This window comes from Anas platyrhynchos, chromosome 18 (genome assembly GCF_047663525.1).
Source record: "Anas platyrhynchos isolate ZD024472 breed Pekin duck chromosome 18, IASCAAS_PekinDuck_T2T, whole genome shotgun sequence".
NCBI classification, from domain to species: domain Eukaryota; kingdom Metazoa; phylum Chordata; class Aves; order Anseriformes; family Anatidae; genus Anas; species Anas platyrhynchos.
The window spans coordinates 14,258,325-14,276,834 of NC_092604.1; the positions used below are offsets into that span (position 1 = coordinate 14,258,325).

The 18,510-nt window shown below is 38.9% G+C and overlaps 1 protein-coding gene across 1 annotated transcript; it reads left to right on the forward strand.

Moving 5' to 3' along the window:
- Positions 1–7,032: 7,032 nt before the first annotated feature.
- ZBTB43 (zinc finger and BTB domain containing 43) lies at positions 7,033–17,150 on the forward strand. The gene is made up of 2 exons (XM_027470957.3): positions 7,033–7,172; positions 10,320–17,150. Exon 2 carries the CDS (start codon positions 10,343–10,345, stop codon positions 11,735–11,737), a length of 1,395 nt encoding a protein of 464 aa, XP_027326758.1. The 5' UTR covers positions 7,033–7,172; positions 10,320–10,342; the 3' UTR covers positions 11,738–17,150.
- The last annotated feature ends 1,360 nt before the right edge of the window (positions 17,151–18,510 follow it).

Sequence of the window (18,510 nt, forward strand, 5' to 3'; positions counted from 1 at the left end):
ATTAAAAAAAAAAAAAAAAAAAATCCATCCAAAGAAAGTTTAGTATTTTCCAAAGATTATGAGGGAGAAAAAGAGGGTATGATTTTATATTCTTCACTATGATCTCAGAATTAGATTTCTTTGTTCAGGGCTAGATCACACATGTATCCCATTCTAGCTGACTTCACATAGGCAGTGCATAGTCAGAGTTAATTTCAATGAAAGGATGGGAGAAGAGTCTGGCAGATGAACAATCATCAGCACCTGACTAATTTAGTAGAGAAAGTAGTAGGAGCTTTTAAGAATGTCAATGATGCCCCAGTCCCCAGTATGAGCCTGGCATTATGTTCACAGTTCTCCTGAACCGTGTGTTTTGTTGGTGTGGGCTTTCTGCTGCAGAATTATGATGTTATTTTAACCAGAGGATGGAGTTTGTTGAGTCAGATATCCATTGCATTTGTGTTGCTGACTCTTTACAGGAACCTGCTATTTAAAAAATGGTTTATTTTTTCCCTATCAAATGCTTAGCAACATTACCTAGCTGGCCAAACAAGGTACAAAGTTCATGGGACCCCTGGAACTGGCCTATGGCAGTCTAGAGAAACCTTACAAAAGTGGTTTGTGCAGTCAGTTGCAGTGGAAAATACATTACTCTTGTGATAACACTCTGAGGCTGTACCTGAATAGCTTGCTTACTAGTAAGGAGGAGTTGACGCCTTTACCAGGAGCAAACTGAATACTCCCTCATCTTTTCTGGGGGGGAGGAAAGACACATGACTATATATATTTATGATCTATTTGGGACATCAGCTGAATGAACATACTGTATAAACTTGAAGGTTTTTAAGGTTTCTTTATATTTACTTTTTGATTTTAGAGATACCATAAATCCCACATAAATTGGAAGGAGACTGTAAGATTCTCCATGGACCAACCTTCTGTTAGACAAATCCAATGATAATAAAACTTTACATATAATGATAGGATCATGGTGCCTTAGTATTGTTTCTTTAGTGGCTTAAGTACCAAGTTAGGAAAAACATTCATTTAGCTGATAATGTATATGAACCACTCTTCAGAATTAATGGGATTTAACACTGTATTGGGTTTACGTGACAAGGTTTAGGTAGTGGCAGGGCTACAAACATGGCCTCTGACAGGAGTCCAGCAACTGCCCCAAGTTAGAGAAGGGCCAGTTCCAGACAGATCTGAAAGGGACCTGCTGCTGGCCAGAGCTGAGCCGTGAGTGAGGCGGGTTGCACCTCTGGGACAGTAGATTCAAGAAAGGGAAAAAACTGCTGCGCAACAGCAGTTGGAAGAGAGGATAGAGCAACTGAGAGAGAGAATCCTGCAGACACTGAGGTCAGTGAAGAAGGACAGGAAGAGTTTCACTAGGTGCTGGGACAGAAATTTCCCTGCAGCACATGGAGAGCTCCATGATGGAGCACGCTGTCCCCCTGCAGCCCCTGGGGTACCACGGTGAAGGAGAGTTCCATGCTGCAGCCTGTGGAGGAGCCCATGGTTGAGCAGGCAGATGAGACCTGAGGGAGGCTGTGCTCCATAGAGAGCCCCCATAGGAGCAGACTAAAGGCCAGGGCTGCAGCCTGTGGAGAGGAGCCCACACAGGAGCAGGAGATCTGGTTGTAGCTGCTGCCAATGGGAAACAGTGCTGGATCCCACAGTACGGACCCAGTTCTTGAAGAGCTGCAGTCTGTAGGAAGCCCATGGAGGATCAGTTTGGGAAGGACTGCATCCTGTGGGGCAGACCCTACACAGGGAGCAGGGGAAGACAGGAGGAAGAAGCAGCGAACTGTTCTGTACTGACCAGAGTCATACCCCATTCCCCTGTACTGCTCAGGGGGAGAAAGTAGAAAAGGGTGGATAAGGGGAAGATGGTTTTAGTTTGATTTTATTTTCTCACTGCTCTAGCCTATTATCAATAGGTAATAAATTACAATAATCTCTCCATTCTGGGTCTGCTTTGTCCATGATAGTAATTGGTGAGTGATCTCACTGTCTTTATCTCAATACATGAGGTCTTTTCATCATATTTTCTCTCCCTGACCTTTTGAGGAAGGGGAGTGAGAGAGTGGCATGGTGGAGCTGAGCTACCCACCAGTGTTAAACCACCACAAACTCTGATCCAATAACTCCTTTTAAAGCAATTTCTATCACATTAAATTAGACAAGGCTAACTATGAAACTCTGAAGTATTAAAGATCTTGTATTCACCTGCTGTCTAACTGTGAACTGCAAGTTGAACACAGCCCTTTGCTACCAAGAAACATGATTACAAATTGTTATTGACAAATTCTGGTCTTTCTAAAGTTCGTTTGGGGAGATATGCTCCAGGCATACAATAACATTCATGTCACCTTGGAACATTACATTCTGAGTGTGGCTTTTAGTTTGGTTTTAGCAAGCATTTAACAAGTACATTTTGGTCTGCACTACAGAGCGTCTCAGTGATAGTAATATTCTGAGCCAGGTCATACACTCTGCTTGTTACTGTGTCAAGAGGTGCATCTCTTCTAGTGGAATCATATCTGGCTGCTTCACAAAACAGTAGCCAAGCTTAGCAAAACTTAGTATTGGCATCTGAGGTGACATCTACTCAATCTACATGTTGATAGCAGAAATCGATTTTTTCCTGCTCCTCTAAGCCATGTTTCCATTAGTATATTATCATTATTGTTATCACCCTAATCACCTAGTCGGTAGTACAGTCCTGATGCCATATTTTTCCTATTTACGTCTCAAATTTCAATACAGCAATTTTAAGTTCTGTGTTGAGATAGCTTAATCTACCTGATTTGATCCTACATTATTTTTAATACATTGTGCAGTCATCTATCAGTTCAACTTTTCCAAAGCACTGTGCAGAGACAAATATACTGTCCCTTTGATGATTATTTGTCAAACAAGATTCTAATACACATGCTTCTGTGTCTCCTACACATCACATGTCCCCTTTTTTATCTGTCCATCTTTAGTATTCTTTTCCCTACAATGCAAATTAGAGTGCTAGAAATTTTTCTTCTGCAGCAGCTGCTATACTATGTAATTTTTACCTTTTCAAATTCCATCTGAAAATCTCTTTCCCCAATCAAAATTTTCTTGCACTACTGCTGATCTTGCTCATATATTGTTTAAATTGCTAATGTATTCTGACAATGGCTACAAAAGATAATAATTATGTGGTATCAAATATTGTCTATTTCCTCATATTTGTAGTAGATGTCTTATTAATGTATGGAGGCAATGGACTGAAAATCTGTGAGTGTGCTGTTTGACTTGAAAATATATGCATAGACCAAATTTTGCTAAATGGATATGATTACCATCTCAAATAACTTTTTTAGGCCCTGTGTAATGGCATGCTCCGTCTCTTCCCTTCTGTGTTTTAACATGTTTTCTTGCTCAGCTAAATCAAAGAAAATCTCTATTGTTTTAGCCTGGGTGAAATTTTAAAGAGACATGGGATAAGAATTCCATGGCCTGTGTGTGATCCAAATCTATATGATGCTACTGAAAACTGATCACAGTGGACTGCAGACCTCTAGATCCTAGCTATGCTTCTCTGCTGCTTCATTCAGTCTTAACAATCATTTCAGTAGCAAAAGTTTTGATTTCAGTAGTGTGTGTTTAGTCCATATGAAATATTTCACCAGATTGCTGTATTAAGTTGAAACTAGTTGAAGTCTTTATGACAAATTTAAAAATATATATATTACCATGTTTTGACTATTAAATAAATATTACAGATTAAAGGATTAAGCATAAATATTGTTTTTAGAAGTTTTATTTGGAGGAAACATCAGTACTTGCTATATTTACTCTAAGTACTAATATCTATCCTGTTTTAGAGAAATAGAGTAAAAGCAAGCCAACCATAAAAGGTAATTTTGGAACATGGTACTAGAAGCCCTTGTCTCATATAAGTGAGACTCACAGATGGACATACAGGAACACCAACAGATGATGAAATACAGTTGATTCTTCTAACAAGAAGAAGAAGCAATAAAGTACTACTCAAATTATGTCATTATATTATCACAAAACAAGAAATTACATGGAAACTGATATCCAGGCCTGATCTTAGAATTTAACTTGTACATGCTTAATTTGGGTAATAATAATGTGAAATTAAACAAGCTATAAACTACTTCAAATTATAGGGTTTATGTGAAGTTACCTGAGATCAGAGGCTTTTTGTTAAAATGTTATGTATTTTCACAGGAAAAATTACAACATATGTTGATACTTCTTTGTAACTATGCTACCTAATTTTAGTTATTTTGAGCATAATGGTCAAATAAGTATTTAATTGTACCTAGTTTATCAATGCTAATCACTAAAAGTTTATACTTGACGATTAATATTCTTAAGACCAAATAAATTTATAGGAAGAAAAATGTTTCACAGTTTGAAGTGTATTTCCCATAGGCAATAAAATAAGTAAACATCACTTTTCTGAAAAAAAAAAAAAATAAATCTACCTTTCTATTGGTAAATCCAACCTTAACTTCCTCACACAAACATTTCCCTGCAAGTTGTTCTTTTCCTGTAGTGTAGGTATGCTGCATTAAAATGAAACTGAAGACGTACTTTTGATCAACAAGTTTTCCCCAAATAATCTTTTTGTTTGTGTTAGTTGCAGTACATGCTGTAACTGTGACTTAAATCTTGCCAAACCATCAGACCTATCTTTCCTTCTATGCTTATGAGGGGAAAAGCTTCTTGCAATAGAACAATACATGTAATACCAAAGAAAAATGCTGGATGAAATTAGCCTTTTTCAAACGAAAACTAACCCCAGTAAATAGTAACTATAAAATTAAATGAAATTACATTTTCTGTCATTAAAATTGAAGACTTTTTTGTTCTGCAAAATCATGATGGCTTGCAATTCAACAATATCTCCAGATTCTGGAAAATTACCAGAAACTATGCCTAGCTGTGCTACCTCTGTGAAAAACTCCCTTTACAGTTTGGATACAGAACATTATGGGTGTGCTGCTGCCCTGGCCTTCAGCACCATCTGCTGGGTAATAAAAAATGGACAAATTCTTCAGCCTTGCTAAGGTCTTTTCTATCTTCTGTGCAGGGAAGCTTCACCTGCCCCACTCAGTCTGAGACCTTTAGATAAAGCATGTGATATCACTTAAACAGCAATGAAAAATGTTGAGATTTATTTATGCCAGAATTAACAGTAAGAGTCTAGAAATAAAACCTCCTGCAAAACTGAACCAATAGAGGTTATATCCTAAATTCCCAGCCTTTCCATCTTTAAGCTACAGAAATGTTACATTCTAAAAGGTACTGAGTAATTGGCAATAAGAATGTCAACAAAGTAAGTTCACTGACACCTAGCTTTAAAGATACATATAATCACGATTTTTTTTTTCCTTGAAGACCATTTCATAGAACTGTCAAATGCTATGTGAGCAGCTAAAAATTAAACTTGACGTTATTTCCAGGTAAACTCAGAAAATCTAAGAAGGACAAAACTAAATATATATATGTGACACACAGTAGTGACACACAGTCACTACTTATGCCAGTTATCTCAAAGACTGTGAATTATTTTGCTGGATTTTCACACGTAAAGAAGTCTTAATCATGATTTCTTTCTAACAAAGTTGAACTGAATGAGAAACTTCTGAAAGAAAAAAAAATGGCAATACCTTGCTTAGATCAGCAGTGTCTTGCAGAGAAAAAACAGGTAATTTACTATTTCCTTAACAACTATAGGAAAAAATGCCATAGCATCTAGCAGTAACAGAGATAATACTTGAACTCCTTTTCTTTTTCTTAGAGCAAGAGTTACAAAGCTTCAGTAGGTTATCTTCCCCAGAAATGCCTAGTAAATAGTTGCCTCTGTGAATTGAGATACTTCCAAAAACTGCATTAAGTTTTTGTTTGCAGGCCTGATGCCTTACAAAAATAGAACTAGCTGTAGTTATGAGCTCCCTTAGTATGCTGGCACAGTAACACTATCAAGAACGCCACAGGCTTGTTTGGAGAGTTCAAAGTAAGTCTTTGATCTATTTTCAGCCTATGAATTGTTCTTGTGGAATCTCAACTTATTCTGGAAAGTTCATGTATGTGCTTGTTGCATGACCAGTTTGACTGTAGACTAATTCTTGTTATGCAGCAGATAAGGTATCTGTCCATAGCATGTGTAAAGTATGAGAGAGCCTTCTAGGACAGCAAAATCAAGTACTGTTCGGCAGGGTACACTGCCTACTTCCAGATCTTTTTCTGCAGGGCGACCAAGTGGATCACCTCCTGTGTTAAAAGCGCAGCTGAAGACATGATAAACAGAAAATACATATTATTTTCTCCCCCAAAGGATTCCAAGAATACCCAGTTCCTCCTGGTTTTCTCAGCAGCACTTACATTTCAAGAGACGAGCACTATTTCTCTATTTTTTATTGTTATTTATAGTACTGCCCCCGTCCCTCCCTCCCCCCTTTTTTTGGCCACTGGATTCGAGGCAAACTCAAATTTCACTAGAAGTTGCAAATCAATTCAGGTATCTATCACTACAGTCTTCCTGAGACGTCTCTCACGTTGAGGAGCACAATGACCATCCTCCACTTTCAAAGACAAAAACAAACAAACAAAAATCCTCGAAATACACTAAATTGCTGACAGAGTCACCGAGGAAATTCTCGGAGTGCGGGGCCCTTTTCTCAGGCATCATCATGGCTCTGCTGCCCGCGGGAGGCTCGGCAACGCCGGCGGGCCGAGCACCGGGCACGGCCCGGGAAAAAACGGGGGCGCCCCCGACCTACTCCAGCGCGGGGGTCAGACCGAGAGGGCTCGCAGCCGTCGCGGCAGCCGCAACCCCGGTCCCGGTCCCGGTCCCAGGCCGAGGCCGAGAGCTCAGCTGTTACCAGCACAGCCCCCAGGGAGCCTCACGGCGCCGCTACCGGAACGGCCCCGAGGCGCGGGGGGCGCCGCCCGCCGGCAAACGTCGCAACGGGCCGCGGCCCCGCCCCCCCGCACTCCCTCCCCCGGCAGGAAGCGGAAGGGCCTCCCCGGGCCGCCGGGTGACCGGGATGCGGAAGCCCTTCCCGGGGGAGCGGCGTTTCCGGCGCTGGCTGGGCCGCGGAAGCCGCGTCGGCCGCACCGAGCGCTGCAGCCGGGGCCGGGGCCCGCTATGCGAGAGACGCCGAGGCCCGCAGGTGAGCAGCTGCCCGGGCGCGGAGCGTGGGAAGCCGCGCCGCTGCCGGGCCTGGCTCCGTTGGCCCGCTCTGGGGCCGGGGGGCGGCCGAGGCCTGCGCTCCGCCGCCGTCCCCGCTCCCTTTCCCCGCCGAAAGCTTCCGCGGCCCTTCCCCGCCGGGCGGCGCTCCCCGGAGGACCTCCGAGCCGCGGGAGGCGGTCGGGAGGCGGGTGCTGGGCACTGCCCGGCCCGGCCCCTTCTCTTTCCTAGGCACAGCCGACTGGCGGGTGGGCCGCCGGCTGTGGCCGTAACGCGTCTGGCGTGGGCTCGCCGGCACGTCTGCCCCTGCTGATACGGCAGCGTTTTGAGGTGCTGTTGTGGCAGAAGTAATAAATTAATTTACTCAGAGCTGTCTTTCTTCTGAAATAGCTATGTACTGGCAGTTGTTAAAGTAACTAGTTATAAGGAATTAATATGGCCCTGGTATGTTTTAGTGTTCTGGAGGGACTAGACATGTGCTATTAACGGCAATTAAAATACTTTTTTTTTTGTGAGCAGAGATAAAGAGAATGCAGTAACTGAATGGGTTGTAAAAGGGGGAGTTGAAACCTCTTTGGAGGGAAAGGCCAAAAACATTCTTTAAGGGTATGGCCTCAGTAGCAGAAAATATTTTACTTACACTTTGAAAAGAAAGTTTGCTCCCACCTGCAGTTGTGTATGTGAACAACCATACAATGCTGAAAGATGATAGCTTAGGGTTCTTCCTGATTTTTAAACAGAAATTTTTCTAGGTGTATAGGTATTTCTCCTTTTAAGTTTTGGTTGAGCATATCCCAAAAGCTTATCCAGTTTTTGGTATGTGAGTATTGAAAAACAGACTCTTAAATCTGAGAATGTTATGAAAGAGCTAACGTGTCTGCATTTAAAAAAAAAAAGGTTTTTTTAAAAAATAAATATTTTTTAATGTTTACTGTGTATCAAATATTGACATAATTTTTCTTTCCACTTTACCAAAAAGAACTTGATATTAACAGTTGAACTGACAGCATAATTTGCAAGTTTTATGCTATTTCTTCACTTAGTACAACTTGGTGACTGTCTCAGCAGGATGTAACTGACCACCCCTGATTTAAATGAGGCAGTGGTTGTAGGAAAGTAGCTCTCTAAACTAATTTCTTGCCTTAAAGCTGAGGATCTCAAGGTAGTTGGTAAACACCTCTTAAGTTGAACAATTGTTTCAACCAACAAATAATCTATGAAGATGTGAGTGTGATTGTATACAGATAGTTACAGTGCTCAGTTACAGAATTTTAGTCACTTAGTTATTTTTAGTCATTTGTCTGCCCTTCTCCTTAGTGGGAGCTTTTTTTTTATTTTTTTCAATCCTTTCAGTTCCTCCCACTATCCAGTGGGGAGGGATTACTGTAAGGTTTCAAGAAAGGACATTGTGGTCAAAAAAGTACCTTTTTTATTTTGACTATTTTGCTGTGATTACTTAAGGTTATAAATGGGTTTCGTAAATGAAGAAAGCAGACCAGGAAGAATGACCTATTACAGACATACATAGGAAAGTCACACTGATGCCATATTTCTAATAATACAACAAAAAAAAAAGCATGATATTCACCATTCTGTAGAGGATGCTCATTTCAGAATTTGCAAGGAGTTTGGGCCTGTATCTCTTGAAAGGTATTGATGGTTGTCTGACTCTAATGCTCTCTTTTCTATGGCAACCGTGTTCACCTTGATCTAAGATAACAGCGAATGACTGGTTTTAACCTCCGTATGTTGTCATCCTTTTCTATCTTTGAAACTTTAAAGAAGGAATACTGAGGCTTAGGGGGAATAGGATAAAGGTGTCAACTATATGAGCTGGAAAAGATCTGAATGGTCAGGAAAGGATTATGTAATGATGAGCTATTGACTAAATATTGTTTTACATAATACATAATTCCTGTGTAGTCAGTGTTTTGTAAGCACATGCTGTTGTTTTTTCTGCACTTCGCAGTCATAAATTTATGCCAATATATCAGCATATGAACACAGTGCATCTAATGAGCAGTTTTCTGTAGGTGGTTATATAACTGCATAGAAAGTACTAAAGAGAGTCTGTACAGTAACCATAGAGGTGATTCATAATCGTATCTTCTAAATTCCTTATTTTCATTACACATGAATATCAGAGTACAATTTGCAATGCAAATTCTGTTTCAATGTTATATTCAGAAAGTGTCTTAAATCCTGTATGTGTGCTATCTGCTAATTTACTAAGTATTCTTTCTCAGGTGTGCAGCTCCATCTGTTAAGTAGCAAAGTGAGAGTTTTATGAGAAACAACTTGACAGAGGAAAACCACTTGCTACTCCACAGCTCTGTTGGAGTTCCATTATGTTCAATTTACGCATTGAAAAGTTGCACAAATTTAGTTTATTCAGGCTGTTAATGTTGGTCTTTCATTTTTACATTTAATTTTCTGTTATTCCTGATAATAACATGCAAATGCATCTTAAATTCAAATTTCAAATGTAAAGCAGACATTTTAAAGAATTCTAGCACAAAGTTGACATAGTTATTTAAACAGTAATAAGATGTCTGGGTTATGTGGGAATGCAAAAAAATACCTGAACTGTTAGCTGAGCTTCTAGTGTATGATTGTTGCATTGTTACATATATACAAGGTGCATACAGTCAAAACTGTACAGCTGAGGTACAGTCGGTCTTTAATGGGGAGATCAATTAGATGATGTTGCCTGTTGAAATGCAGTATTTTTCATATGCGGTTTTAAACATGAACATTCTGGAGTTAATTCTGTTGCTATAATTTCATGAAATACCTGTTCTTGTTATCCTAAATCCATGCTTGACATGATTAACCTATGTCTACTGGGTGAATCTGTAGCTCCTGCTATAGTTGATGAGCCCTTTGGGATGGAAGAACAGCAAAACATGCTGGCATAGCAACGTGTGGCCTCAGTATTTCTTTGAGAAAAGAGAAGGATGAGGTGGAGGGGAACAATAGAAATAAAGCAGTGACATAGGTTCCAGAAAATGTTGGACTGAGTTCCATATAAGTCCACTTAAGTTATTGCTTTCAATTTCCTTATACACCTTTTTAGAAAGATCAATACTTTAATAAGCAGAATTTCTGATCTTTTTTTTTTTTCTTTCAGCACAACACTAAATTTGTGATGAAATGGAGTCTGGGTCAAGCTCTTTTCGAGTGGAATTTCCAGATTTTTCTAGCACCATTTTGCAGAAGTTAAATCAGCAGCGCCAGCAAGGACAATTATGTGATGTGTCCATTGTAGTTCAGGGCCATCTCTTCAGAGCCCATAAAGCTGTTCTTGCAGCTAGTTCACCTTACTTTTGTGATCAGGTTCTCCTAAAAAATAGCAGGCGAATAGTGCTGCCTGATGTGATGAATCCAAGAGTATTTGAAAACATTCTTCTGTCTACCTATACAGGTCGACTGGTAATGCCTGCTCCAGAAATTGTTAGTTACTTGACAGCAGCAAGTTTCCTTCAGATGTGGCATGTAGTGGATAAATGCACTGAAGTGCTAGAGGGCAATCCAACAGTTCTCTGTCAGAAGATGAATCATGGCAGTGACCATCAGTCCCCAAGCAGTAGTAGTTACAATGGCCTTACTGAGAGCTTTGAGCTTGGCTCTGGAGGACAGACAGAATTCCACAAAGTGCAGGAACTGAGGGATGGTGAAAATGAAGAAGAGAGCTCTAAAGATGAACTGTCGTGTCAGCTGACAGAACATGAGTACCTTCCCAGTAATTCTTCAACAGAACATGATAGACTTAGCACAGGAATGACAAGTCAGGATGGTGAAGAAGGAACTAGTGATAGTGCGGAGTATCAGTATACCAGACCAATGTATAGCAAACCCAGCATCATGTCTCACAAGCGATGGATCCATGTGAAACCAGAAAGATTTGAACAAGACTGTGAGGGTGTTGACAATCCTTATGATGAACACCAAGTTTCTGAATCCGTGAATGCCATTCAGGCAGATCATTCAATCCAGTCTTCAGGTGTTGAAGACTTTCATATAGCTGACAAAAAGATGGAAGCAGAATTTGATGAACAGGCAGATGAAAGTAATTATGATGAACAAGTTGATTTCTACGGCTCTTCTATGGAAGAATTTTCTGGTGAAAGGGCAGATGGAAATTTAAGTGCTCACAGACAGGATCTTATGATAGCAGCAGGCTATGGTGAAGGAATTGAAATGGCTGCAGGAATTAAAGAAGAAACATCCCTCACTGGATTCTCACATGCTGATAAGCTGTATCCTTGTCAGTGTGGTAAAAGCTTTACACACAAGAGTCAGAGAGATCGGCATATGAGTATGCACCTTGGTCTTCGACCTTATGGCTGTGGTGTCTGTGGTAAGAAATTCAAAATGAAACACCATCTTGTAGGCCATATGAAAATTCATACGGGCATAAAACCATATGAGTGTAACATCTGTGGGAAAAGATTTATGTGGCGGGACAGTTTTCACCGGCATGTGACCTCTTGTACCAAGTCATATCAAGCTTCTAAAGCTGAGCAGAGTACTACTGAGATGAACTAAGACATTAGTGCTTACATTTGTTTAGAAGAGTAATCAAAATAAACTAATTATGCAAATAGTGTCTGGTACTTGCTATTGTGAAATCTAATTTTTTTAAAAAAACAAATTTCAATAATTATGCTAGTATGAGCAGACCAAAGTTTTTATTTTCCACAATATTATTCTAGGTGTTCAGTGTGTGATGTAGAAATGGTTAATCACAAAGGTGGTTGCACAATGAGGTCAATAAGGTCTTTAAGATATTGATTATCATCACAGCAGTATTTAGAAGTCCTGTTGTTTTAATAAGTCTTCCAAATTCACAGTAAAACCCAGCCCTAAATTGACCCAAATTCTGCAAATATTTACACGAACCAGGAATTGAAGTAGCCTTACTGAAAAAGAGAATTACGTAGCCATACCAGGCTATGTGGGCTATCTGTTAATAAAACTCCTGTGATTCACATTTTAATTAAAAAATAAAAATGACCTCAAACTGGAGATTGCCAACATACTTAACATGCATCATTAATAGCCTGCATCATTAAATATCACTTATTGTTTTGCTTAATGAAAGGCTGTGTTAAGTGATTTGGCTTTCCTTTATCTGTCTTCCATTCTTTTTCCATCTTCAGTGAAACAAATGATTGTTTAATTTTGTACTAGTTTCTATTTAAAGAGTCTGCAAAGCACTTAAATATAGTTGTGCACCATGTAAACTTAAATCTGTGTTAAATATAATTTAGTTGCCTCCCATAGGGCCTAGTGCTGTATGATGCTTGGCTTGATTTTGGTTGCTACGTAATGAGAGCTTTTAAAGCGTGTGTAATAAATATGCCTTGTCAAAACAAACAAAAATAGGTGTAACATTTGGAACTCTCCCTGCATACTCAAAATTCTAAACCCTAGCTTTATATTCAGATTTTTTGTCTTAACTACAGTAGCAAGTACCAAACTGCATAGCTTCATGAACTGAATTTTTTTTATTGGTACAAAATCTTGTTTGAGAACTTCTATCTAGTTTTAGAACATGCTTTAGGAAAATGATTTAGACATTGATAGGTGTTTTTACTCTTAATTCTTTACTCTTTGAATAGTAAGAACTATAATACAGATTCTTGGTACAGAACTACTGTGACTGGTTACATGTGATCATAAGCAGCCAGAGCTGTTTACCTCTTCAAATGAAGTTGCTTGTGGGGAAAAATGTAGAAAGTATGGCATTTGGATCTATTAATGGTACTGCAAAACATGGTACCATGCTCATGTCCGAAGTCTGGATTTTCGCTGGGAAAGTGGCACCTCTCATTCATTAGGATGAGGATTTATATCCTGTGCTCTCATTCCTGGAGCTATATAGAGGAGTTTTCGTAGTTTTGAGAGATGCTGCCAGCTCTGCAGGTAGAGTGAATGCATCAATTTTAAATGTGACAGGATTTGGGGTTTGAAAGCTTAGTGCATTTCTATGCAAAAGCAATTAACCCTTCTCTGTAGTTTACTGAAATATAAAAAGGAAAGAGCCTTTAGAGTATACGTAGGCTATAATAGGAAGGAGTGATGTCCAAGTACAGTGCTGGGGGAAATAAATTAACCAGCATCAAAAGCCTTCTAAGTCTGTCTGGCCCCGGTTTATGTATTAGATACTGCAATAGGCAGGATCATGTACTTAAACAGATGACCCTGTAGCAAAAGCACACTAAGGTAATTCCAATTTGGATTCTTTATTGAACTCCCAATTACAAATTGTCTTAAGATACAATCAAACTGTATCCTGAACGTGAATATCTAGTGCAAGCTGGGGTTTATTACTCAGTGGGCTATAATTACTGTAACTTCTTTTCTGGCATTCTACTTACAAACTTTAATTGTTTAAGAGGCTCTTAATTCTTAATCTTCTAATGCTTCAGATATTTTTTCATATGGAATTTTGTTAAAACAGATATTCCCAAATATGATGAAACCATTGCTGGCAATGGGCATGAATGGTCAGCACCAAGGAGTTCATATTTTTAGCACTTGATTGAGCTCTATAACATACCATGGTGACCATATATATAACCCTTGTACTCAAGGTAACAAAACAGGGATTTGCTCACTAACACTGTAACCTGCTTAATGTATAGAAGCACTTTGTATTTAAGAAAAAAAAAAAAACTTTATAAGTATCTTTTTTAAACTTAGAAACTATATTCCCTTTATGGTTTGTTTCCACACTGCTAACACTGTCTTTTTTAATATTAAGAAAATTACAATGCTTGCCTGTTTACATGAGTGTAGAGGAAAAAATTCTTCCACTCACTGGCCCTATTTGTCCATTCTCCAAGGCCTTATTACATACAGGGTGTCATTTCTTCAAGTACTATCATCACATTTGAGGAAGGTATTCTCATACTCATTTTATGAATGATCTTGTATATTACATTGGTTCTCAGACCCTTTCAAATTGTCACTTTAGTATTGCATAAAAAGGTTAAGGGTGCCTCTTCCCATTTAACCATTAAAAAGGCTGTTATGAAGCACCAGGCTGTGAAACATGGTCAAGCAAAAAATCCTATCTGTTAAACCTGGACCATCCTACAGAGCTGCCAGCAAAACCGTTACTTTTACCGGCTTGGAATGACTTTTATACATGACATTTCAAAATTGAAAGTTGCTCCTTTTTGCAGTTAGATTACTTTGAAATAATGCTTTAAAATAAAATGTACTGAGAGAGACACTTTAAAGGTTTTATAACAGGTCCAGTAGATCATATTATAGAACCATATTCCTTTTAGTGATTTAGCATGAATAGTAACTTTTAAATGTTTGCCTGTTACTGTTTTACCCCATATTATGACATCAGCTTGGAATTCCAGCAATTGTTGCTACACTGATTTTTGTAACACTTGGCCTTCTGATGTTGATTTACATGAAACCAACTTATTGAAGAGAAGTACTGATTTATTATGAGATCTAATTGAGAGGATTGAGGATTTAAGTGAAACTTGAGTTATTTTTCAAAAAACAAAAACAAAAAAAACCACAATACTTTCTTTTGCTTATCACAGGCAAAACAGTTGACTTGTAATGTTTTTACTGAATTTAATTTATTGCTTTTCAACAGACTTCTAATCGATTCAGTTATTGAGAAAAAGAAAAAAATTAAACACTTAAAGAAATGCCTTTCCCCCTTCCTCCTACTTAGCTTCTCTCGAATACCTCTTCTCCCCACAGCTTCCTAGTCTTTCTCTTGTCACTGGGAGTTGCACTAGGTCAGTCTGTTCCAATTCTCTTGCTGAGGTGACAGTTTGCCCAGGAGTTTGGGGTCATATACATACTGGCTTGTCTGGCTCTTTTCATTTCTTAGTGAATGTTCTCTGCTGCACTGGGCTTGTCAGTGTCACTGCCCCTGGCATGGTTCCTGCACAGACTGTAGCCTCTTCTGGGATGTGCCTGTTCCAGCTTGGGTCTCCCCCAGTTGTCAGTTTCTTCAGTGGTGTACCTGCTCTGGCCTAGGCCAAAGTCTTTCAGAAGTTCAGAAGTTTATCTCCTCTGGCATGGAGCATGTCCTTCTGAGAGTGGGTCACAATACACGTTCTCAGCATCTCCTCTGTGTGTGTTTCCAAGAGTATCTCCTCAGTTTCTCCTCATGTGTTTTCAGTTGTGTTTCCCCAGGAGTGTTTCCTTCTTCCATGTCTCCCCACACCTCTTGATAGAAGCTGCCACTCTTTCTTAGATTTCAGCAAAAGTGGTCCAATGATTGAAGTTTTGGCATGTAATGGGTTGTTTACATCAGTTTCAGTGCTGGCTAGAATCTGTTTTGATGGACGCAGGGCAGTTTGTGACTCTTGCTGTGTGTGTGTCACCCTTGCAGCCCACTGCCACTGAAACCCTGCAATTTACACCCAATACAGCTGTAGACAGTAAACAGAAATGCAGATGCAGCTTCTGCCAAATGCTTAATCATTGCTTGTGGGGTGGATTTGTTCAAGGCAGGAGATGGTTTCTTGTCTATGGGGAGGAGGGAAGCAATCAATGTGTAATATGAATGCATATATATATGGTGAATTTCATTCATTTTCCATTAAGATTCATCACCTTAATGATACCACTTTTGTGCATTTTTATGTTGCTCATGTCTTCTGTTGACTGTAGTAAAGTGAGTATCTTCTGAAAACCAGAATCATTGTATGCACAGGAGACTATTGATATTTTCGGTTACTGTGAAGCCATTCGTTATCCTATTGGTGGTAAGAACATTTACTGATAATTCAGTTCATTTTCATTCCATTCCATAACAAAGACGTTGATTACCATGAAATCTATGGCTTAAGATGTCAGGTTAGGTGTATATCTGACATCTTTCTGAGGGAGAAGGTTCTGTTGTGGTTTTGTTGTTGTTCTTTTAAACATTACCTTCACTGTTGCATGCAGCAACTGCCTTGTTTTATAAGTGAGCAGGTAGGTTCTAAAGGAAGCTGTTGGTAAAATATTTGGTCTTAGCTTTTTTTTTAAATCTGAGATACTTTTGCAGTTAAGAAACTGTCCCGTATCGAAAGCAAGGAGGGTTATCACAGATTGATATATTGGATTTCTTATTAAAAAGTGAGTATTTGACATCTCTGTGCTATTGAATCTGAAAGAATGGAGGCACTTCAGATCTTGTAATTTCACCACTTTTGCGCTGATGCTAGTGAGGTGTCCTGTTTCTGCATTCTGAGAACCTATAGCAGTATATTAAGTATTTTGGTTTAATAGAACCTTTCTCAAAACAACAAATGAAAATGTTTTTTTTGTGTGTATGTGTGTGTTTTGTTTTGTCATTTAAATGCTTAATTAGGTAGCTAGAGTTATTTAGCTATAAGCTGTAAACTGTCAGTGCCCTAGGGGAAGATGCTGGAAAACAAAATGTTATATTTTAATGTGATTAAACTGTAAATTCTAATTTTGCTTGAGGCCTGTGTCTGTCGATTGCTGCTCCTTTTTTGTTATTCATGGGATTCCATATTTCTTCCAGAAATGTAACTGTTTATGCAAGTCAAGTGAATCTTCCTTAATGAGCTATAAGTTTTTATTCAAAACAAGTCATTTATAATAGTAAAACTGCATATCTTGATATTTTGTGAAATGTTATGCTTGTATTGCAGAGGTTGGATAGTTTTGTCTATAAATATTGCTGTCTTAATTGTACAGCATGGTTTTAATTTAATTTTACTGTTCAATATTTTCTTCTTATAGAAGAGTCCCATGCCCCTTTTTTGTATAACATGTTTTAATAAATGTTACCTGTCAACTTTGTAAATGTTTTCTTAAGCTTGAATGAAAGGAATGCATGTCTAGTACCAGTATTTAATATTTCACTTTTGCCAAAATAAGTGCTCAAACAAAACTTCAAATCCAAAAGTTGTTGATATATTATATAACTTTATTAAATATATAAATAAATTTTTTTCTAGTAATGTGTCTTCTTGAAATACTGAGAACATGCCAGCCTAGCCTAAGAAAACACTAAACTAAGACCTAATATTTAAAATACAAGTAGATGATGAATACAGGGAGTTGGTCCTGTTTCTTTGGTGCTTAGGTAATTAGTTGCCATGTGAGTCCAATTTATCAAACAGGTTTTCTTATAGCTGTGGTTTGTTGTTTCTTTTTGCAAAACAGTGATTCCTTAAGTTATAATACAATATGTACAGGCCAATATGAAAATTTTGGAACACACAGTACCAGCAACTGCAAAAACCCTACAAGTAAACTAGAAGTATCAACAGATAATGTGTCAGTCTTTTCTTGTCAAAGTATCAAAGAAATTTCACGCTGTGAAAAATGCATTAAAGATTGAATTTATCTTCCTGTGAGGATTCCTCCTCTACCTGTCTAAATATGATTATTCTAACTGAATAACTTGCTTTGCCCATCCTCCATCTATTAATTCCTCACGGAACTGTCAAAGCTGATGCTTCTTACTCACCAACATAACGCTTGTAATCTAAACAACAGATGAATTCACTTTCTTGTAAAACATTGAGCTGATTCCTGGAGAACTCACTGTTTGTATACCACAGTCCTTCATCTTCAGCAGTTTTAAATGGAATATGACACAAGCAAATTCACTTACTATTGCATACACATAAGAAGCTGCAAGTATTCCATCTGTTCAGAGTTAGATCGTTTGATTTTCTTTAAGTGTATCTGTTAGTTAACTGCTATTTAAGCACTGGTCCAGATACTTAGGGTACCTTATCCTATTACCATTCAGCACCTAATTTCTGAAGACTGCCTTCCCCATCTTTTTATAGGGAGAGAAAGACACATCTTGAGGATAAAATGCAATGTCTGATGTTACATAATGTGGATATTGTAGCAGTAGCTACTAGCTTCAGCCCTTCTGTCTTTTAAAAAGTGGTGCAGTTCAACAGTGTATCGTTGCCCTACATATGCTGCAAGCATGTGCAGGATAGGCTCTGAAAACATCTGTATGCTCTCTAAAGCAATTCGTGTAAATTAAGAGGGTGGTGTAACACAGGTGACCTTAATTCCTAATTTACTGTGCACTGTAAGGGCGGTAGTTCGCAGCTGGGAGGGAGCTCCTCTCCCAGAAGCTTGCCTTCAGCCAGGTGCAGGTAGAACGGCCGTGTCATCTGCAATGCGCCCGGCACCCAGTGTTTACAAGAAAAAGGGGAGAGGGGAAGAGGAGGAAGAAAAGTTGGTCTCTAAATATGTCGGACCATACGTTTCCGGAAATTACTACGTGTGCCGTAACGCTGAGCTGTTCGTGGGAATCTGTCTTGTTTTCTCTTCCACGTTCCTCGCTC

What these genes read in the sequence shown, in the direction of transcription:
- ZBTB43 (XM_027470957.3), top strand. Translation starts at nt 10,343, where the DNA reads ATGGAGTCTGGGTCAAGCTCTTTTCGAGTGGAATTTCCAGATTTTTCT.